Source organism: Homarus americanus, unplaced genomic scaffold (genome assembly GCF_018991925.1).
Source record: "Homarus americanus isolate GMGI-L3 unplaced genomic scaffold, GMGI_Hamer_2.0 scaffold57980, whole genome shotgun sequence".
Taxonomy (NCBI): domain Eukaryota; kingdom Metazoa; phylum Arthropoda; class Malacostraca; order Decapoda; family Nephropidae; genus Homarus; species Homarus americanus.
Genome location: NW_024716703.1, coordinates 3715386 through 3738946, shown reverse-complemented (window position 1 = coordinate 3738946; position 23561 = coordinate 3715386). Strand labels below are relative to the sequence as shown.

General features: G+C 42.9%; 1 protein-coding gene across 1 annotated transcript; it reads right to left on the bottom strand.

The window, feature by feature from the left end:
- Positions 1-10112: 10112 nt before the first annotated feature.
- On the bottom strand, positions 10113-16017 carry LOC121858250 (pancreas transcription factor 1 subunit alpha-like). Its single transcript, XM_042354551.1, has 4 exons — positions 14661-16017; positions 12288-12476; positions 11642-11786; positions 10113-10884 (listed from the first exon to the last, which is right to left on the bottom strand). Exons 1-4 carry the CDS (start codon positions 14820-14822, stop codon positions 10751-10753), a joined length of 630 nt encoding a protein of 209 aa, XP_042210485.1. The 5' UTR covers positions 14823-16017; the 3' UTR covers positions 10113-10750.
- Positions 16018-23561: the final 7544 nt, after the last annotated feature.

Genomic DNA, 23561 nt, shown 5'->3' with positions numbered 1-23561 from the left:
ATGCTAATGACATAAACCAACGGCACCAGCGTCACCGGTAATTGATGGCAGTGAAGAATTTGGTCGTTTGTTTCCTCAACTTTTTCCCTGAAGCTTCTGTAACGTGAAGAATAAACTCACAAAATACCACTCGAGTCAACACAACAAAAGTTGAAATAAACTAATGGTGGGATTTTAATTTTTTCCTGGTTGAGAGTTTTGTTCACGGAGAAGTTATCTAAGGGAAACATTTATAGTGAAGTTGTTTGTCTGTATACGTCGTGAGTCAGCCAGGAGAGTGAGGGGTGAGGGTCAGCCAGGAGAGGGTGGTCAGGGGTGAGGGTGAGGGTCAGCCAGGAGGAGGGGGGTGAGGGGTGAGGTCAGCCAGGAGAGGTGAAGGGGCCAGGGGTGAGCAGGAGAGGGGGAGTGAGGGGGTGGGGTGGGGGTCAGCCAGGAGGGGGTGGGGGTCAGCCAGGAGAGGGGTGAGGGTCAGCCAGAGAGGGAGGAGGGTGTGGGGTGAGAGGTCAGCCAGAGAGGGTGAGGGTCAGCCAGGAGAGGGGTGAGGGTGAGGTGAGGTCAGCCAGGAGAGGGGGTGAGGGTCAGCCAGGAGGGGGGTGGTGGGAGAGAGGAGTGGGGGTGAGGGGTGGGGTCAGCCAGGAGAGTGGTGAGGGTCAGCCGGGTGAGGTGAGGGGTGAGGGTGAGCCAGGAGGGGGGTGGGGTGAGGGGTCAGCCAGGAGAGGGGGGAGGTGGTGAGGGGGGAGGAGGTAGGGTGGAGGAGGAGTCACATCACCTAATATGTACTTAATATATGACAAAACTCTAAAACATAATACCTATGTTTATGTGTTTAATAAGTTTTTGTTTTTATCTATTACTTCAAGTATTTAATGAGATAACAGAGATATTTATTGCTGTTTTGTTGTTTTTATTCAAAGAGACAAATAAAACACCAGATGGTATTTTGTTTTATCATTTAATTCACGACACTTGAAGCATCTATAGTAAATGGCAGACGCTGGTTCACGTATATCTGTGGGTTATTTAATGATACGTGTTTAAATATTCTGTACATATAGCAACAGTTACCATAGGTGAAAGATTTTATACTCAGTCAGGAAGAATTGTGTCCAAGAATTTCTCGTATCAGACAGAAAGTATAGCTCGTTAGGGTGAAACTATGGGCAAGTTTTTTTACGCCATTTGTCTCTGTCTACCCAGCAGTAATTGGGGACCTGGATGTTAATCGATTTGCGGATCGTATTCGGGAATGATAGCCAGTGCAGTTGGCGAGTTGTCCGGTCTTCTCGGACTATTCCTTGACATTGGGTCATGTAGCTCGTTAACTTAGGGTGTGGTTGTTGTGATGGCGACAGCTTCTACACCTTAAACAAATTCACGCCTCGGTGGCCCTTGACCATCCTCGTTACACGAAGGGCAACCATTATTATTATTCATATGTGACTTAATTTTTTTTATCTGAACTTGATTTTAAATAAGTTCATACGTTTAAGACACTGAGTGTACCTCGCCCAAGTGTTGAGAAGTTTAGTCTCTGTGGATAAAGTGTGACTGATCTGAATTTCATATTTTGAGAGAACAGGCAACCATACAGTTAGTAAAGCAATGAATGGTGTTATTTCATGGTAGAGATTATACTGAGAATCATAACTTAAAAACAAACACGGAAATATCGTCTACGGGATGGCATAATCCATCGAGGAAGATCTCTTATCAAAAGCGAGATTCCTAAACAAACCTTACTGGAGGGAGGAGGAGGAGAGGAGTGGGAGGTGAGGGAAACAATTGAGCTTAGATAATACCATCAAGAACTCCTCCCCTAGACTCGTGTCGTGATCGTATGCTGATCCGGAGATCATCCGACCAGCGCCCTCAACTTTGTTTACTACGGCGGGGAAAACGGGAGACGCTTATTCCCTTTTTTCCCCCGATGATGAACCGCACGTGCGTGAAAAGGAAAACGCGGGGCGGTGTTGGGAGGGGCAACTATGATAAACCACTTGATCCCCCCGTCGATTGATTTTTAATGGATAGATCCAGTGGGCCATTTAATTGTGCTTTATGCTACCTACTGATCGATAGTGTTGAGAGCAGGCAGGTCTATATACCCTCACTTGAGATATTATTGTCGTGTCCTCACAGCTGCTCGGTACTGTAGTATATAACTTTAATGTATGCTGTACCGTTGTGACTGAAATTTTGAAATACCCTGACAATGCCCTTCTTAACTAACTGCTCACTGAGAACTCTTTTTATTTTCACCAACCACTCAAACGCGCTCTCAGCCTCTGGAGTACAACCGACCCCACCGTAAACACTCCTAAGGTTAAAATATTTTTCACCTTAGTCACAAAGCAATGATCCTAAAAATGGGGGTAAATTTTTTATAATATTTTTAAAACTACTTTAAAATTAGACAAAAATAAGGATATTCTTTTTTTTTATCATTTAACCAAACTCTATGTAGATATGTTTAGGTTAGGAAAATTAAAGTTAGTATTGGTAATTTTAATTCATAGTTTGTATTGTCTTAATATACATGAGTTCCTCTATTTACTACATAAATTTGAATTCCTGAGAAAAAAATAAATAATCACTGACACTTTGAACTCTTAAACAAGGTCAAATATACTGTGGTTGACCTCTTGTCTCGTAACCCTTAAGGCAATAGCTGTGTGTGTGTGTGTGTGTGTGTGTGTGTGTGTGTGTGTGTGTGTGTGTGTGTGTGTGTATGTGTGTGTGTGTGTGTGTGTTGATGCATTATCTCCTCTCCCTAATTTATCTTAATTTCTCTTTGTTGTTTCTAATTATCACTTACATCCTCCTCCTCCACCTCTTCTTCTTCCTCCTCTTCCTCTTCCTCCTTTTTCTCCTTCCTCCCCACCTTTTACTTCTTCTCTTCTCCTTTATTATCCCTTTCTGTCATTCCACTCATTACTCCTTCTTGCAGTCATCCCTCCTGGCCCCCACACTCCTCCTCCCCCTAGCCCTCACTCCCCTCTAGCCCTCACTCCCCTCTAGCCTCACCTTTCCATCCTCTGTCCTTCACACACACACCATGAGGGTAGGGGGGGGCAGGTGCGTGTTCCTGTGTCAACACTGTGTGGCCACGTGCACCCACCACCAGCCTCAGCACCAGCCACCAGCCCACCAGCCACCCAGCCACCCAACATACTCTTCCTCCTCTTCTACTTCCTCCCTCAGATAGCGTTTAAAAATCAGGCGAAATATGCTCAGGGGTGTCTAATTTTCAGGTGATCCCAATTTTTCCATCTCATAATGCTATTTACGTTAATTTAATGTTATATCTATGTTATATTATACTCGTATGTCTGGATATATTATATGCTATCTATAATTAATATTTTTTATTCTATTATAATTGATATTTCTGGTGTTTTGTTTATTATTGTGTGGTATAAATTAATCTGTGGTCCTCGTCTGATGTGGTTTGTGGGGTGGGTTGAGGTGTGGGGTAAGTGGGTTGTGAATGTGAGGAGTGGGTTGTGGAGTGGGGTGGGGTTGAGGTGTGGGGTGAGGATGGGTTGTGGAGTGGGGTGGGTTGTGAGGTGGGTTGAAAGGTTGTAAAAGATGGGCGATATTAAATTGAATATGGGCTGAAATATTAAACAAAATCAGATTACCAGAAGAAAAAAAAAAGGCTGTGTTTGGGGTGGGCTTGATAGCGATTGTAGGGGTGAGCTGAAAGTAGTGGGTTGGGGTGGGCTAAAGAGTGGGCTTAAAGCGATTGGAAGGGGTGGGTTGGGTAGGGACACACACGCACCAACGTTCGGCTAATAAGATTAAAATTACATTTGAATTCTCGCTAATTCTATGTAAAGTGGGTTTTGCTTCTCGTTCTCAAAACATTGGTATAACGCTCAACGGGTTTAATCCTCTGAGCGAACCATACCATTTGGATTTGTTTATATAATTCGTTCTATCATTACAAATACACACATATATATAAATACATTTTTTTTCTAGATATACCATCAAATATATTAAATTTTAAAAGATAATTATTATGGTTTTTTATTTAATTTCGGTTTGCGCATGTCGTGTTATGGTTTGATTTGAAGTTTTTTTTGAGGGTATAGGAGAAAACGTTGGGATGGTAAACTAAAGTAAACGTTGAGGCGTGGACGAAACATTAGTGAATTCATTGTTTTTCGCTGTTCTTTTGCAGCTGGATGTCCCTCCCCCTTCACGATCCCCCACCACCCCCAACCCCGACGCCGCGGATTTGCATCTTAAAATACTTTCAATTTACTGTTTGAAACTGACAGATGGAACCGTTTTAAATCCCGCATTGTGGATTTTTCAGAGAACCGATTACACGTTATATGCGCTTTTGGATACGGGTGCAATTTTAAGTTTTATTTACATTCCTTCATTCTTTCCTTCATTCTTTACATTGTCTGTGCTTCAGTTTATCCTTCTTTCTGCATAGTTCCTTCATATCTGATCCCAATAATCTTGAAATCACAAAGACAGATATGAGTTTGGTTAATCTCTGTCTGTCAGTCTGTCTGTCTATCTATCTCTGTCTCTCGAAGTTATCACAAGTTGAGTAGGTCTTATCTCTTCTGTATTCCTGGATGATCTCTTCTCTCCCTCGTCTCCCCGTATGGACTTGGGAGAAGTGGGGGGTGGGCACGAGCCTAGGCACGCGGGGTCTTCCTGCCTAAAGATCTTGAGAGACCTTATCAGACAGGCACGAGGTTAGCGATGTGGAGGTAAGGAGCCATAATTTGGAGGATTATGTTTATGACATTATTATTATTATTATTATAGTACAATGAAGGTATAACAGTGACTCGTACATGAAAAAGGAACATCCCCCACCTCCTGTTGTGAGTGAGTGGCTGAGGCAGGTGATGGGGCTGGGAGGACTCAGCTGCAAGGCCAGGCAGGTGTCACAGAATGAAGCAGGTGCACAGCCTTCAACACCAGGCACCATCTTTCAAGGGCCAGGTGTTAATGAGAGGTTGTACAGGTAAAACGTTGGCGTCTCTGTACTCAAAATACTCAGGAGTCAGTGCTTTGCCATGGTTCATACTTTAATTTGACCTTTTATAAGAATTCTAATTGATGATTCAGTGAGATAATTAACTCCCTGACTTAAGCTACATCGAGAATTTATCGGTCAGCCTGGTGGTGAAATTTAAATGAGATTAACTTAACTCAATCTGTCCCTATATATATAACCCAGGTAATAGAAAAATTAAATAGGCTCACCTAGAATATATCACGTGCTATTTGACATCTAGTTCTGCCCACGAGAAGTACCATAGGATCAATGACTATCACTCATCCAGAATAGCGACGAAATTTCACTGAAACTATCGTAACTATAGAATATAAAAAAAAAAACCAAGGAAACATCAATGCACTAATCACGACCATCTGCTTCAGCTCTCATAACAAGGTACTGTACTATAGCCATGCAGCCACAGGTGTCGCGTGGAAAAATACAATCGTACTCACTCCTCCTCTTGCTCCTCTTCCTTGCTTATCGACGATGGTTCACATTATCGAGCCTCACGTGAACTGCTGCACCTGTCGTCACCATAAACACACACACACACACACACACACACACACACACACACACACACACACACACACACACACACTCTACCTCCAGGGACATTTTAAACTCCACAAGTGTTTGGAATTCCCGTATTGACTCAAAACTCACCTGCTCCATTATGTCCTCAGTCATATAGTCAAGTGTGTCTCTAGCTTATCACACCTGGTACTAAAGATTAATATAGGGAATATAACAAAACATAGGTTAAAATATTCTTCACATAAAGACCATAATTTTGTCATTGTACACACAAATGCTGCGTAAGTGAGTCAGAGGGTTAACAACGCCATGTATAGAGCTGCTGATGCAAGTCTTGGGTGTTTTATTTTAGACAGGTTTAATGGTATACGGTGATAGGGTGTTAATAGACATTTAAACCAATTAAATTAACAACACACACACACACACACACACACACACACACACACACACACACACACACACACGTCACGCTACCACAGACTTACACAATAAGGCTGTTGTACAATATAATCGATCTGTCTTGATGACCGTAAACGCGTGGTAGGGAATGTCTACCACAGGTCCTGCACACACACACACACACACACACACACACACACACACACACACACACAACACACACACACACACTACAGTATTATATTTTTGCGTGTCTGTGTGTGTGATACTAACTCAATTTAGGACATGTAGTAGTAATTTAAGATATGTAGTAATTTAGGACATTTAGTAGTAATTTAAGACATGTAGCAGTTTAGGACAAGTAGGGGACATTGACAAGGCTGCTGCGGTCATTTTCAGCTGTTACAACACTAAATTGTTGACACGGGCGAGGAAGGGAGGGAAGGGGAAGAGGGAGGGAAGAGGAGTAGAGAATGAGGGGGAGAGAGAGGAAGGGAGGAGAGACGTAGAGAAGCATGAAGAAGGATAGAGAGAGGATGAAAGGATAGAGGAGGAGAAAGAGAGAGTTGGCAGGATACAAAAAGTTAAATAATAATAATAATAAAACAAACAAATAAATAAATGGGAATGTAAATAATAAATGATAAATAGTCGATAATGATAATGTTGATACTACTACTACTACTACTACTACACTACTACTACTGTCATATGATCAATTCGCTCTAATAAATGGTTGATCGGATGGAAGGGAAGGAAGGGTATATTTAGAGTGTTGGAGGGTCGGTGGAGTGTTGGAGGGTCGGTGGAGGGTATAGGAGAGCTGTGCCCGCCCTACCACAAACACTTTGAGTACCCTTGACCGCTCTTCTCTGTTCGCTCGTCCAGGAAATGACCATCTAAAACCAATGAAGCGTTTACCTGTTTAACTACCCTAACTACCCTATATTAAAACTAGCTATATTACCTCATTCTCTTCAAAATATAAATGATAAAAATAAAGATAACAAGATAAAATAGTTAGTAATTAGCGATAAGCGTAATAGAAAATAGTATAGATTCGATCGTTTACTGACCCACCAAGTGTTAAACATCTGCCTAACAGCGGGCGCGTGGCGGGTGAGTTGGAGCCGCGCCCTGATTGGCTATTAACCACCCCGAAGGACCTTATTGGCGGGTTTTAAAGACCACTTACGATCCCATATGGCTCCAGGCTCCTTCATTAACAGTAAATTCCGACGACAAGCGGCAGTGGTGTTGGTGAGACTTGATAATTACAGAGGAACAGCTTAACTACCCCCGGACACGTGTCGGCTGTCATAACGAGTGAGACGATGGATGCCCTACTGAAGCTGTAGAGAGGAAACTAACACACAGACATCCCTGGTTCTATCCCTTGTACTCTGGTTCTATCCCTTGTACTCTGGTTCCATCCCTTGTACTCTGGTTCCATCCCTTGTACTCTGGTTCTATCCCTTGTACTCTAGTTCTATCCCTTGTACTCTGGTTCTATCCCTTGTACTCTGGTTCCATCCCTTGTACTCTGTGGTCCCATTCCTTGTACTCTGGTTCCAAGACTTGTACTCTGGTTCTATCCCTTGTACTCTAGTTCCAAGCCTTGTACTCCGGTTCTATCCCTGTACTCTGGTTCTATCCCGTACTCTGGTTCCATCACTCTGGTCCCATCCCTTGTACTCTGGTTCTATCCCTTGCTCTGGTTCCATCCCTTGTACTCTGGTTCCATCCCTTGTACTCTGGTTCCATCCTTGTACTCTGGTTCCATCCTTTTACTCTGGTCCCATCCTTGTACTCTGGTTCCATCCCTTGTACTCTGGTTCTATCCCTTTTACTCTGGTTCCATCCCTTGTACTCTGGTTCCATCCTTGTACTCTGGTTCCATCCTTGTACTCTGGTCCCATCCCTTGTACTCTGGTCCCATCCTGCTCTGGTCCCATCCCTGGTACTCTGGTCCCATCCCTGGTACTCTGGTCCCACCCTTGTACTCGGTCCCATCCCTTCATCTCTGGTTCCATCCTTGTACTCTGGTCCCATCCTTGTACTCTGGTCCCATCCTTGTACTCTGGTCCCATCCTTGTACTCTGGTCCCATCCTGGTACTCTGGTCCCATCCCTTGCTCTGGTCCCATCCCTTTCCTGGTCCCATCCTTGTACTCTGGTTCCATCCCTTGTACTCTGGTTCTTTGAGGTGAATGAAAATTTGCAAGGTTAGGTTAGGTTTAAGTACAATTTTAAAAAGTATTTTAGGTAAGGTGTGTGTGTGTGTGTGTGTGTGTGTGTGTGTGTGTGTGTGTGTGTGTGTGTGTGTGTGTGCTTTTTGTAGTAACATTCATTCATCATCTATTTATTTTATTAATGTTTTTATATTTATTTCTAATTTTTATATCATTATTACTGAATTTTAAACTTTCCTTTTATTGTCTTTTATATATTTATCTTTTTCTTTTGTTAATTCCTCTTTTGTTAATTATTTTTTCTTTCGTTTATTCAGTTTATTGTCAATATATTTTGTTTATAAGATTTAACATAACGTCGACTTTTAACATTCTTATTATTTTTTCTATAATATAACATTTTTAACTTTAACTTGATTCCTGGATGGTTAACACATTGTCTTCAAAGGGTTAAAACATCGTCCTCAAAGGGTTAAAACATCGCCCTCAGAGGGTTAAATCATCGTCTTCAAAGGGTTAAAACATCGTCCTCAAAGGTTAAAACATCGTCCTCAAAGGTTTAAATCATCGTCCTCAAAGGTTTAAAACATCGTCCTCAAAAGGTTAACAAATTTCTATATATCATTTCTAATAATAAATAAATTCCCTTCAACAATGTCTAAATAAAAACATAAATCAACTTAATTATTTATTTGTTGTATATATACATAATTTACATAGCGTACAGATACGGTTTATATACATTACACATATGCATTAAGCAGGGGGAGGTAAAGGTGAATACATGAGATGGTGGTGGTGGTGTAAATGTTAAATTCACGGTCTGCTTAATTTAACACAAGTCGACACATTCTAAGATGGGTCGTACTTTAAACCTTGATGACTTAGTTAAACGTTGATGAGTACATGTTAAACCTTGATGACTTAGTTAAACGTTGATGAGTACTTGTTAAACGTTGATGAGTACCTGTTAAACGTTGATGAGTACATGTTAAACGTTGATGAGTACATGTTAAACGTTGATGAGTACATGTTAAACGTTGATGAGTACCTGTTAAACGTTGATGAGTACATGTTAAACGTTGATGAGTACATGTTAAACGTTGATGAGTACATGTTAAACCTTGATGACTTAGTTAAACGTTGATGAGTACATGTTAAACCTTGATGACTTAATGTTAAACGTTGATGAGTACCTGTTAAACGTTGATGACTAGTAGTTAAACGTTGATCAATCGTTAGCTTAAGGTTAATGACCCACACAGCATCACCAATACAGACGAACTACAGAAATACAGAGAAATATTTACACCCAATTGTGTCATTAAGAATCTGTGGTCCAAAAAAGTTAACCTTCTGATAATTAAGTGTCCTATTAACTAGCGTAATTATCAAAGCTTCATAATCTAGGGTACTATTAGGAGAATTAATTACCACTAATTATGTCGACCACAGATACATAACATCACTACTAAGTATACATAGGGATACATATTTGTGTTTAGTATGTATAGTTTATTCTATAGGTGAGGTATACATATGAAAGTACACACACACACACACACATACATACATACATAAGGGTACACACACATACACAAGAGTACACACATATATACATAATGGTACACACACACACATAAGGGTATACACACATACACAAGAGTACACACATATATACATAATGGTACACACACACACACATAAGGGTACACACACATACACAAGAGTACACACATATATACATACTGGTACACACACACACACAAGTTAGGCATGACATAATAATGATGATGATGATGATAATAATAGACTTAACAGATGGAATGTAATAATACAACAGTCTGTGCATTTACAATATTGAACAACATATCTGAGGACTGAACAAGTGAACATTGAACAGCCACTAAATATATACATATATGAGGTGTTCATTATTATTATTATTATTTCATTAACTCTATTCTATCACACCATTGACTAGGGTGCAATTTTAATTATTATTTTTAATATTTTTTTTTAATTCTCACTAGTTTTTGATACTTTGTAGATGAATGAGATCATTATATGGGCTAAATGACGTCGCTTAATGTTCCTCCAATAGTGGTTTATAGTGTTAGTGACATCATTAGCTAGGCCAGATGACGTCACTTAGTGTTTCACCCAATTGTGTATTATATATTTTTTCACTGACGTCATTATCTTGCTTGGCCAGATGACGTCACTTAGTGTTTCACCCAATTGTGTATTATATATTTTTCCACTGACGTCATTAACTAGGCTAGATAAGACGTCACTCAATGCTCATCTAGTACTGGCATATCATTAGTGACGTCATTGAGTACATCACAATTAGACATAACACGTTTCTTTGGTTCAATAATCTATATGAACTGTTTACACGCCTCTGTTAACCAATCAGAAGACAGAATATACGCTCCCTCTCTTCCTCATTTCTCCTCTTCTTTAGTTTTCTTTTTCGTTTTTTCTTCCTTCCCCTTTTACTCTAAGTGTTTCCTGGTCGCAAGTGTGGGTGTGTGTTATCGAGGGCGCGCCTGTGTTTGTAGGCGTGGTTGGTGGGGATGTCAATTGGCAAGGGCGTGTGTCGGTGTCCAGAGAGAGGTGTTGACCCGCCCATTGATGATCTCCTGACGCTGAGGTGCCCAGGATAACTCGGTAAAGGTGTGCTGTTCGGCGCCTCCTCCTACACAGGCGTCATCTGTACACACCAAGGAGATCACAGTCAGTATAATGTGATAACCAGAGTCCAGTAACAACAATAATAACAATAATTACTACTATCACTATTACTACTGCTGCTACTATTGCTGCTATTACTACTGCTGATACTACTATTATTGCTGCTACTACCACTGCTGCTACTACTACTATTGCTGCTATTACTACTGCTGCTACTACTACTATTGCTGCTATTACTACTGCTGCTGCTACTACTATTGCTGCTATTACTACTGCTGATACTACTATTATTGCTGCTATTACCACTGCTGCTACTACTACTATTGCTGCTATTACTACTGCTGCTACTACTACTATTGCTGCTGTTACTACTGCTGCTGCTACTACTACAGCTGCTACTACTACTATTGCTGCTATTACTACTGCTGCTACTACTACTATTGCTGCTATTACTACTGCTGCTACTACTACTATTGCTGCTATTACTACTGCTGCTACTACTACTATTGCTGCTGTTACTACTGCTGCTGCTACTACTACAGCTGCTACTACTACTATTGCTGCTATTACTACTGCTGCTACTACTACTATTGCTGCTATTACTACTGCTGCTACTACTAAGATAGATTGTAATTGTAGTTCCTTACCCCATGTGTCCTTTCCCCTACACCCAACCATCCTCTCTGCTCTCTCTCTCTCTCTCTCTCTCTCTCTCTCTCTCTCTCTCTCTCTCTCTCTCTCTCTACTAATGTACTAACGTGAGGTTGAGCACTTACAATTATCCAGGCTGCTTTTGACGAGGACCTTGTTGTTGTTATTGTTGTTGTTGCTGGCTGGGTCTTGAGCCTGGAGCGAAGGGTTCGTCTCTACCATGTCGGACAGGAAGGTGATGTAGCCTATAGCCAGCCGTAGTGTGTCCACCTGTAGAGTCACCACACAGGTTAGCAAAACATGGCGGCTCGGGTTCTGAAGGGTTGTTATTTTTATTATTTTTTTTTATATTAACAAATAGTGGTGTTAATGGCGTCGAAATTACAAAGACATTATTGTAAAGGGAGATTATTGTGGTGTTATCTGAATGTGTGTGTGTGTGTGTGTGTGTGTGAAAATCCTGGAGCATATAACTAAAGTAATCTTAAATTTGGTCTTTTAGTAACAGTAAATATTAAATACATTCGATGATACGATGTTAGAATAAAGACTAACAGACATATGGAGTGAGTTAGGTGAGGGAGGCCCAGAAAACAGGTTATATGAAGAAAACTGACCACCAGACCAGGTCCCGCGCGCCAGGTCACCTCAGAATATGGGTCAAGTAGGGTGAAACAGTTCATTAAACAGGTCATTAGGGAAGGTGTGAGATAGGGGAGAACTCAGCTGGTCGCACTATACCCTGTACTATAGAAGGCGGCGACGACCCACCTTGGAGAGGCGCTTCTCGTAGGGCATGGTGGGTATATGAGCTCGCAGGCCCTCGAAGGCGTCGTTGATGGAGGCCATGCGTCGTCGTTCCCGCATGTTAGCCGCCTGTCGTTGTCGCACCTGCGCCAGGGGACATATCCGCCGCCGCCGTCGGTTCTCCCGAACGTTGGAGGCCACCAGGGAGTCCTCCTAAGTGAGTAGATGAAGTAAAGAAGACTTAGTGACTGATGACAATTGTTTTTTCACTTGTGTTAGGGAAGCAGTGTACAGTGTGAAGACCTGAACAGACGAAGAGGTTCTTACAAGTGAACCAACAGAAGGACTTTAACCTAATGGAAGGTGACGGGACGGAGGGATCTGAAATTTTGTTCGCCATTCACTGCACGGGGACAACAACACTTAGAATATATTACATGAGTGATAAACTGATTAACATAGAGACAAAGACAACCACAGAGATATTAACTGTACTGTACACAGATATAGATCGTCCAGGTTCGGTCCAGTTGGTCAGACGGTAAAGGACAGTGCGGGAAGACTACACTCGATTATGTTCAATTACCTGGTTGACAAGTTAAAGTGGGTCCCGTAGGCATGACCGCTCGTTAGGGACAGTGTGGACACAGCACACTACACACACCATACTCGGCCTTCCTTACACAGCTGGGTGGCCAGTGTAATCAGCTGACCCACCCCTATACAACGAACAATGATGACCCACCTCTATACAATGAACAATGATGACCCACCTCTATACAATGAACAATGATGGTTAATGTTATCTGTCTAAGGATTTATCTCGAGACTAAGTAAAGTATAATTTCGAAGCCAAATACAGTACCTGCCTCACGTCTACGATAATGACTCAGAATTCGTGTTTGTTTTATCCCGAGAATAACTGAAGCTGTCTCGAGTTGTTATTTGAAGACCTCGAATACTTATTTTGTCTACCCAGATTGATTTAGATGATATTTGGATATTAATCGATTTTGAATTATTACGAATGTATTATGATCCTCAATGAAACATACTATGAGACTTTGAGCATTTACTGAACCCCTTGAGAATTTACTGAACCCCTTGAGAATTTACTGAAACCTTTGAGCATTTACTGAACCCCTTGAGAATTTACTGAACCCCTTGAGAATTTACTGAACCCTTGAGAATTTACTGAACCCTTTGAGAATTTACTGAACCCCTTGAGAATTTACTGAAACCTTTGAGCATTTACTGAACCCCTTGAGAATTTACTGAACCCCTTGAGAATTTACTGAACTCCTTGAGAATTTACTGAACCCCTTGAGCATTTACTGAACCCCTTGAGAATTTACTGAACCCTTTGAGCATTTACTGAACCCTTTGAGCATTTACTGAACCCCTCGTGAATTTACTGAACCCTTTGAGCATTTACTGAACCCTTTGAGCATTTACTGAACCCCTTGAGAATTTACTGAACCCCTTGAGAATTTACTGAACTCCTTGAGAATTTACTGAACCCCTTGAGAATTTACTGAACTCCTTGAGAATTTACTGAACCCCTTGAGAATTTACTGAACTCCTTGAGAATTTACTGAACCCCTTGAGAATTTACTGAACTCCTTGAGAATTTACTGAACCTCGGAATATTTACTGAACCTCCATCACGGATATATGAACTCTCAAGCATTATCTGAAACCTTAGGTATTTAATGAATCGTTGGGTAGTTATGGGTAGTTAAGAAGTCTCAAGGGCCTAGGTTAGGTTAGGTTAGGTTCCACTGGTACAACACTCATGGTACAATTCATGGTATAACACATGTGGTATAAAACACATAACAGTAGACATTACAGTAATATGACACAATATTTATGACACATTACATTGATACACGACACTAACCTGACACCATATGACAGGTGACAACGTTTTGACACCTCATACCACTCATGACACTAAATTGACACAACATAACACAAATCACACACACACACACACACACACACACACACACACACACACACACACACACACACGTGATAGTGACTACGCAGTGTGTTTGGTCGCGTCAATCAGAATATCAAAACATGGAAAAATAACTTGGGATATCTAAAACAAAATACAGGTTCTACAAGGATTAGATTCGATATACATGTATCTTAAAGTCCTATTTTGGGGTGGGGACGTGTTATCAGGAAGCATAAGTGAGGAACCGCAAAAACAAAACACAATCAGATTTAACTACAGAACAGAATATTTTGGTGTGGGTTCAACGTATGAGGAGAGGGACAGAAAGACGGATATGGACAGGGTTTACGAATTGAAAGATAGAAGTTAAGGGTTCATAAGATCATAGGAACAACATATGTGTGTGTGTGTGTGTGAGAGAGTCTTACCTGTGGGGATTTGTGAGGTGAGGCCCAAGGAACCCAGGGATCAGAGGCTTCACAAGAGGAACCCGGGGAGGTGGAGGCTGCGGCTTCCCATTCCAGGTAACCAGGTGAGGTCATCCACTGTCGATTCATTACCTCCAGGTTAGCATTGTCCAGCCCGTACATGGTGGGTTCTGGGGTCCTACAGGAGACGAAGGTGGTTTTGGGTCTTGGTTCTGGTAGGTGGGGAGGGAGGAGTTCTGACCTTCTGCTGTAGTTCTGGGCTTTTGCTGTAGTTCTGGCCTTCTGCTGTAGTTCTAACCTTCTGCTGTAGTTCTGACCTTCTGCTGTAGTTCTGGGCTTTTGCCCTAGTTCTGACCTTCTGCTGTAGTTCTAACTTTCTGATGTAGTTCTAACCTTCTGCTGTAGTTCTAACCTTCTGCTGTAGTTCTGGCCTTCTGCTGTAGTTCTGGGCTTTTGCCGTAGTTCTGACCTTCTGCTGTAGTTCTAACCTTCTGCTGTAGTTCTGACCTTCTGTAGTTCTGACCTTCTGTAGTTCTGACCTTCTGCTGTAGTTCTGACCTTCTGTAGTTCTGACTTTCTGTAGTTCTGACTTTCTGTAGTTCTGACTTTCTGTAATTCTGACTTTCTGCTATAGTTTTGACCTTCTGCTGTAGTTCTGGGGTTTTTTGGTGTTTACAGTGGTGATCTTTGTACTGTGGTGTAAAGGTTCTGTTTTTCTGTATACGTTCCAGTGTGTCGTGGCTCTCTCTCTCAGTACTGCTCTGGTTCTGGGGATATTAGGTGGTAGTTCTGCGGTTCTAGGCTGTTACTATAGGACGTGAAGTTAGAGTCATCAGTTCTATAGTTCTCGTGTTGGTCGTCATTAGTCAAGCTGCCTCCAATACTTTATAAATAACTTCAAAGTAACATTCCGTTCATATATTTGTTTTTAATTGTCTTTACCACCACTCCACTAGCCCATCAATAGTAGTCAACATTAAGAAACTCCAAAACATAGGTTCAGAGCCGAAGGACACAAAATATTCACAAAACTCAATGTAATATAAAGTCACATCAACATCTAATGATCTTCATTAATCATCAAACCAGCGATTCTATGGGCTAACTACAGCAAGTAAGAAGCATGTAGTATAGTCGTTGTAGAGGCTGGATGGATTTGACGTTAAAAAAAATATCAGAACACAGAATATTGAGAGATCACCATAATGCTCGTCACACACACACACACAAGTCTTGGCTAATGGCTTGGTCTTCTTTATGGCGTGCTAGTGGTGGTGCAGAAGTCAACAGGCAAATGGTTCGTCGTGAAGCTACCAGATGACGAGAATGGTGGTGGCTGCAGTTACACAGCTTGTCACAGCGGTAATCCAGCAGTGTTATAGTGAGCACGTGGTTTTAGCTATGACTTATCAATAACAGTGTTAGTATGCCAGATGCGCGATGATGCCTTATAGGGAAATAGTTTCTTAGATATCAAATTCCTGATATGTATAGACACATATCTTTTTTTTCTCTTAATTTACGAAGATGTGCATTCGAATTTTATCTTAATATGTGAAATAATATAGAAATATAAAATAAATGTAAAATTCACTGATTGATATTGGTTCTAAACTCCGCCCATGTGAAGCAAACAGCCAATCACAACACGGAGTAATGGCTGGTGGGCGGAGTTTAAGAGGACTGGGGAATATGACTCGCTAACGTCAAAGTCCATGTCTAGTAAATTATTCACAAGTAGCATCTATGAAATATTCGAGAAGAAAGAATACTAAAGCTCCTCTCACACGACAGCTGCTTCACGAGATATAAAATAGAAATTACAACAGAAAAACAAAAAAACAGATTAATTTTCGTCGTCTTGTTTACCAATCCATTTCTATAATACTAATTACGTGTTACAAAGAAAATATTTATATACACACTAACTTCACTCCCTCATTTACGATAGATATTTAATTCAGCAGACCAATCTAGTGAATATATCTAATTAAAATCCTTTCACCGAGTAGTATAGGCGCCTTTCTCAGTATTATAATATATGGCGTCTTGAGAAATATAAATCGACTACATAAACCGTAACAAAAGGAGACATAAGTTGTTTACATCCAGCAGAATTATTATTGACGTGGAATTATTATGTGGGTGTGGGTGTGTGGGTGTGGGTGTGTGGGTGGGTGTGTGGAACAGGGGTGTGGGGGGTGTGTGGGTGTGGGTGTGGGTGTGTGTGTGGGTGTGGAGCTGGGGGTGTGGGTGTGGGTGTGGGTGTGTGGGTGTGGGTGTGGGTGGGGGGTTGACATAGAAAATAGTAATAGTCTAGAAGAAAGAAAATTAACCAAGACGAGAGAGTATAGACATGAGAAAATGGAAGATTGGTATAATGATAAATGAGAGACTGAAAGAGAGAGAGAGAGAGACAACCAGATGCATTATACGAAAGGAAGGAATGAAGGTGATAATGAAAAGGAAGTAGTAATATACGAGAATAGGTAAAGAGGTAGAGAGAGTATGCTGATAATTTTATTGGTGTGTTGAAGGAGGGGGAAATGGGTAAACGACTATAGGAGGTGTAGGTCTAGTAACATGCCTATTGGGCGTTTTGCGTAGGTCTCTCTCTCTCTCTTTCTCTCTCTCTTATTTTTTGTCTCTGTCTTCTTGCAAACCCAGTGTGTGTGTGTGTGTGTGTGTGTGTGTGTGTGTGTGTGTGTGTGTGTGTGTGTTTCATCATTTGACTTCACAATACTCATGAATGACGTTGTTACTCCCTCGTCAGTGAGAGTTATAGTGTATCTGAGAGTCAGTGAGAGGCAGTGAGAGTCATTGAGAGTCACGAGAGGCAGTGTGAGTCATTGAGAGTCACGAGAGGCAGTGTGAGTCATTGAGAGTCACGAGAGGCAGTGTGAGTCAATGAGAGTCAGTGAGAGGGTCAAGAGGACAACTCATTATCATCAATTACTTCACCCAACACACCTGTCCTCAGTACACAACCCGTTCGTGGCTTCACCTGTCTGTACCTCCGCGTTTAATTATCTCCACTTTAAATCACCTGAAGATTAACCATTCTAACGCTACCCTAAACTAACCTAACCTAACCTAACCTAACCTAACCGAACCTAATCTAACCGAACCTAATCAAATTTAATCTAACAGAATAGTAACAGAAAGATAACCGAAAGCTAATAACAGGGTAAAAACAGAGAGATAACAACAGGATAGCAACAGAAAGATAACAACAGTGTAACAACAGAGATAACAACAGGGTAACAACAGAAAGATAACAGTGTAACAACAGAAAGATAACAACAGAGATAACAGAAAGATAACAACAGGGTAACAACAGAAAGATAACAACAACAAACCTCAACAGAAGAGCAGCAACAGAGTGAAGGGTTGTCTATGTTATAATGAGACTGGTGGGGGGGGGGATTCTCTGACACCTCCCAATACACCTCTCCCTCCCTCCTCCTCATCCCCTTAACCCCCACCCCCCCACCCAACCCCTCTCCTCTCCTTTCTCTAGACCCCACACCCTTCCCTCTTCCCCCCTACCCCCGAGTCCCACCCCAACAACCCTCCCATCCTCACCCCTCCTTCACCTTAACCTCCACCCCTCCCTTCCCCCTCCCACCTCCCCACCCCTCTCCACCCCTCCACCCATGCAGGGAAGTAACCCATTGTTGTGCATGGAATCCAAAGATGTAGGAGATATTGCGCCAGATTGACGTCATTCTTCCTTCCTCTTCCCCTCCTCCTCTTCTTCCTCTTCCTCCTCTTCCACTTCTTCCTCCTTTTCCACTTCTTCCTCCTCCTCCTCTTCCTCCTCTTCTTCTTCTACTCTCTTCCACTTCTTTCCCCTCCCTGTTCTTCCTCTTCCTCCTCTTCTTCTTCCTCCTCTTCCACTTCTTCCCCTCCTCCTCTTCTTCCTCTTCCTCCTCTTCTTCTTCCTCCTCTTCCCTTCTTCCCCCTCCTCCTCTCCCTCCTCTCCCTCCTCTTCCTCCTCTTCCACTTCTTCCTCCTCCTCCTCCTCTTCTGGATTTATCACCTAAATCTAGTTATTAGACCCCGACAACTTACTGTATGGTCCCCCGCGCGTAGAAATTAACGATGGCAAATAGGGGTTGTTGAATGGTATAGTTAACAGTCATTATTAGCCAATTCGAGGGTAATTTAGCTAGGGAGATGGTCAATTCAGCTCGTTAATAGTCGATTGAACGATGGTTAAGACTATTTACGCGGTTATTGGCATTCCTTAACTACCAAACAACAACCTACAACAACAACGACATTAATAACTCCAATAATAATTTGTACTACTTTAACTTATCGAGTGGTTAAGGTTACCCAGGTGAATAGAATCACCTGTCGTTAACCAGGACAAAATACCTAAGTTTAACAAGACCTCTTAAAGGGTTAATCGAGATAGAGTTTAATTAGCCATCATTTATATTATCTGTATCTCTTAATTGACCCCTTAAGTGGCAATTAACCACAATGCAGTGCTCCTTTAACTAGCCAAATAACAGCACCCCTTAACTAGCCAAAATACAGTACCCCTTAACTAGCCAAAATACAGTACCCCTTAACTAACCAAAATACAGTACCCCTTAACTAGCCAAAATACAGTACCCCTTAACTAACCAAAATACAGTACCCCTTAACTAACCAAAATACAGTACCCCTTAACTGGACAAAACAAGGTCCCCATAAACTAGCTAAAATACAGTTCTCCTTAGTCAAAATACAATACCTCCTTAACTAGCCCAAATACAGTCCTCATTAACTAGCCAATAGCCAGTACTCCTTAACTATCCAATAGCCACAGTATCGGCGTTACACTACCATTAGTACCAGTGTCAGTTCATCAACATTACTTTCCCTACCCCCTTCCTCCTACCCCCAACCCTCTTCACCCCCCCTTCCCCCACCCCCTCTCCCCTTCCCCCGCCCCCAACCCTCCTGCCAGCTTGGATCGGGAGGGGAGAGGGGGGGGGGGTGTTGTCCAGGTAAGGTAAGGTATTGTGCGTCCCGTAATGAAGATGTCACAGATACTGGCTTGTAAACCTCTCACCAGGGCAACACAGTGTTAACCCTCATCCTTCCCTTTGTGGTGTGATTCCTATATAGAGAGAGTGTGGTTGTGAGCTGTATGTGCTGGGAGGTGATGGCACTTTCTTTTATAATCTGGATATGGCCGCGCAACCACTTCAGAACGTGTGTGTGTGTGTATGTAGGTTTTTTATTAATTGTATTTTGTATTCATGTACGTATGTATACTGTATGAATACCTAAAGGAGTGAACTATGTATACAAATAATAACTAACACACAGAGATGGAGAATAATAACAATAATAATAATACAACAGGAGGGAAAAACAAGGAGAAGATTAGCCCGTAGAGGTATCAGGGTCACACAATCGCTTCCTTTTGTCCTGCCGCTAAATCCCGGTTGTGATATCGCGGCCAATAATGCGGTCTGGCGGGACGCAAATTGAATATTAAAAACCTCGGCGCAGCCCCAATGGTCACCACAGATTATACACACCTGCCTGGGAGGGGGAGGGAGGAGGGAGATAAGTGATGGGTAGTGAATGAGTGAGTGAGTGGTGAGATAGAAATGGGAGGAGTGTGAAGAGAGAGAGAGAGAGAGAGAGAGAGAGAGAGAGAGAGAGAGAGAGAGTATTAAGACCATTTTCACACACACTTGAAAAATATCCATACAAATCTAGTTTATGATTATTATTATTAGTTATTAATGAAAACACACACACACACACACACACACACACACACACACACACACACACACACACACACACACAGTTGTAGTTGTCAGATGTCACGTGTTACTATAGGGAGCCTGTTGTTGCTGTCTGGTGCCTGTTGTTGTTGTCTGAGGCCTGTTTGCTGTCTGGTGCCTGTTGTTGCTGTCTGAGGTCTGTTGTTGCTGTCTGGTGCCTGTTGTTGTTGTTGTGGGCCTGTTGTTGTTGTCTGAGGCCTGTTGTTGTCTGATGCCTGTTGTTGTTGTCTGAGGCCTGTTGTTGCTGTCTAGTGCCTGTTGTTGCTGTCTGGGGTCTGTTGTTTGCTGTCTGGTGCCTGTTGTTGTTGTCTGAGGCCTGTTGTTGTTGTCTCGAGGCCTGTTGTTGTTGTCTGGTGCCTGTTTTTGTTGTCTGAGGCCTGTTGTTGTTGTCTGAGGCCTGTTGTTGCTGTCTGGTCTGTTGTTGTTGTCTGAGGCCTGTTGTTGTTGTCTGATGCCTGTTGTTGTTGTCTGAGGCCTGTTGTTGCTGTCTGAGGCCTGTTGTTGTTGTCTGAGGCCTGTTGTTGTTGTCTGAGGTCTGTTGTTGCTGTCTGGGGCCTGTTGTTGCTGTCTGGGGCCTGTTGTTGTTGTCTGAGGTCTGTTGTTGCTGTCTGAGGCCTGTTGTTGCTGTCTGAGGCCTGTTGTTGTTGTCTGAGGCCTGTTGTTGTTGTCTGAGGCCTGTTGTTGTTGTCTGAGGGCCTGTTGTTTGTTGTCTGAGGCCTGTTGTTGTTGTCTGATGCCTGTTGTTGTTGTCTGAGGCCTGTTGTTGTTGTCTGAGGCCTGTTGTTTGTTGTCTGAGGCTGTTGTTGCTGTCTGAGGCCTGTTGTTGTTGTTGTCTGAGGCCTGTTGTTGTTGTCCTGAGGCCTGTTGTTGTTGTCTGGGGCCTGTTGTTGTTGTCTGAGGTCTGTTGTTGCTGTCTGGTGCCTGTTGTTGTTGTTGTCTGAGGCCTGTTGTTGTTGTCTGGTGCCTGTTGTTTGTTGTCGGGCCTGTTGTTGTTGTCTGAGGCTGTTGTTGTTCTGGGCCTCTTGTTTGCTGTCTGAGGCCTGTTGTTGTTGTCTGAGGGCCTGTTGTTGTTGTCTGAGGCCTGTTGTTGTTGTCTGGGGCCTGTTGTTGTTGTTGTCTGAGCTTGTTGTTGCTGTCTGGTGCCTGTGTTGTTGTTGTCTGGGCCTGTTGTTGTTGTCTGGTGCCTGTTGTTGTTGTCTGAGGCCTGTTGTTGCTGTCTGAGGCCTGTTGTTGGTGTCTGAGGCCTGTTGTTGTTTCTGAGGTCTGTTGTTGCTGTCTGGGGCCTGTTGTTGCTGTCTGGGGCCTGTTGTTGTTGTCTGAGGCCTGTTGTTGCTGTCTGAGGCCTGTTGTTGCTGTCTGGGGCCTGTTGTTTTGTTTCTGGGGCCTGTTGTTGTTGTCTGAGGCCTGTTGTTGCTGTCTGAGGCCTGTTGTTGTTGTCTGAGGCCTGTTGTTGTTGTCTAGGGCCTGTTGTTGTTGTCTGAGGCCTGTTGTTTTCTGAGGTCTGTTGTTGCTGTCTGGTGCTGTTGTTGTTGTCTGAGGCCTGTTGTTTGCTGTCTGGTGCCTGTTGTTGCTGTCTGAGGTCTGTTGTTGCTGTCTGGTGCCTGTTGTTGTTGTCTGAGGCCTGTTGTTGTTGTCTGAGGCCTGTTGTTGCTGTCTGAGGCCTGTTGTTGTTGTTGTCTGAGGCCTGTTGTTGTTGTCTGGTCTGTTGTTGCTGTCTGGGGCTGTTGTTGCTGTCTGGGGCTGTTTTTGTTGAGGTCTGCTGTTGTGTCTGAGGCCTGTTGTTGCTGTCTGAGGCCTGTTGTTTGTTGTCTAGGGCCTGTTGTTGTTGTCTGAGGCCTGTTGTTGCTGTCTGAGGTCTGTTGTTCTGGGGTCTGTTGTTGCTGTCTGAGGCCTGTTGTTGTTGTTGTTGTTATCTGAGTCTGTTGTTTATGTCTGAGGCCTGTTATTTGTTATCTGAGGTCTGTTGTTGTTGTCTGGTACTGTTGTTTGTTGTCCTGATGCCCTGTTGTTTGCTGTCTGGTGCCTGGTGTTGCTGTCTGAGGGTCTGTTGTTGTTGTCTGAGGGTCTGTTGTTGCTGTCTGAGGCCTGTTGTTTGCTGTCTGGTGCCTGTTGTTGTTGTCTGGGGTCTGTTATTTGTTGTTGTTGTCTGGTGCCTGTTGTTGTTGTCTGGTGCCTGTTGTTGCCTATCTGGTGCCTGTTGTTGTTTATCCTGATGCCTGTTGTTGTTGTTGTCTGGTGCCTGTTGTTGCTGTCTGAGGTCTGTTATTTGCTGTCTGAGGTCTGTTATTTGCTGTCTGGTGCCTGTTGTTGTTGCTGTCTGGGGGCCTGTTGTTGCTGTCTGAGGCCTGGTGTTGCTGTCTGAGGGCCTGTTGTTGTTGTCACAGGGTCTGTTGTGCTGTCCTGAGGCCTGTTGGTGATGTTGTTGTCCCTGAGGTCTGGTTATTTGCTGTCTGAGGCCTGTTGTTGTTATCTAGGGTCTGTTGTTTGCTGTCTGAGGCCTGTTGTTGTTGTTTGTTTTCATTGTTGCTGTCTGAGGTCTGTTGTTGTTGTCTGAGGCCTGTTGTTGCTGTCTGAGGCCTGTTGTTTGCTGTCTGGGGCCTGTTGTTGTTGTCCTGGTGCCTGTTGTTGTTGTCTGATGCCTGTTGTTGTTGTCCTTGAGGTCTGTTATTTGCTGTCTGGGGTCTGTTATTTGTTATCTGAGGTCTGTTGTTGTTGCTGTCTACAGGGCCTGTTGTTGTTGTCTGAAGGTGCCTGTTGTTGTTGTCTGATGCCTGTTGTTTGTTTGTCTGATGCCTGTTGTTGTTGTCTGGTGCCTGTTGTTGTTGTCTGAGGCCTGTTGTTGTTGTCTGGTGCCTGTTGTTTGCTGCTGTCTGAGGCCTGTTGTTTGTTGTCTGGTGCCTGTTGTTGTTGTCTGAGGCCTGTTGTTGTTGTCTGAGGCCTGTTGTTGTTGTCTGAGGCCTGTTGTTGAAGGCTGTTGTCTGAGGCCTGTTGTTGTTGTCTGAGGCCTGTTGTTAATCCTGGTGCCTGTTGTTGCTGTCTAGGGCCTGTTGTTTGTTGTCTGGTGCCTGTTGTTTGTTGTCTGAGGGCCTGTTGTTGCTGTCTG

Bases quoted from the DNA above. Each gene is read 5' to 3' on its own strand.
- LOC121858250 (XM_042354551.1), bottom strand. From the start codon at position 14,822: ATGTACGGGCTGGACAATGCTAACCTGGAGGTAATGAATCGACAGTGG. The intron at 12,477-14,660 runs GTAAGACTCTCT...CTACTCACTTAG, and splicing joins CACCTCACAAATCCCCACAG to GAGGACTCCCTGGTGGCCTC. The intron at 11,787-12,287 runs GTGGGTCGTCGC...GTGACTCTACAG, and splicing joins ACGAGAAGCGCCTCTCCAAG to GTGGACACACTACGGCTGGC.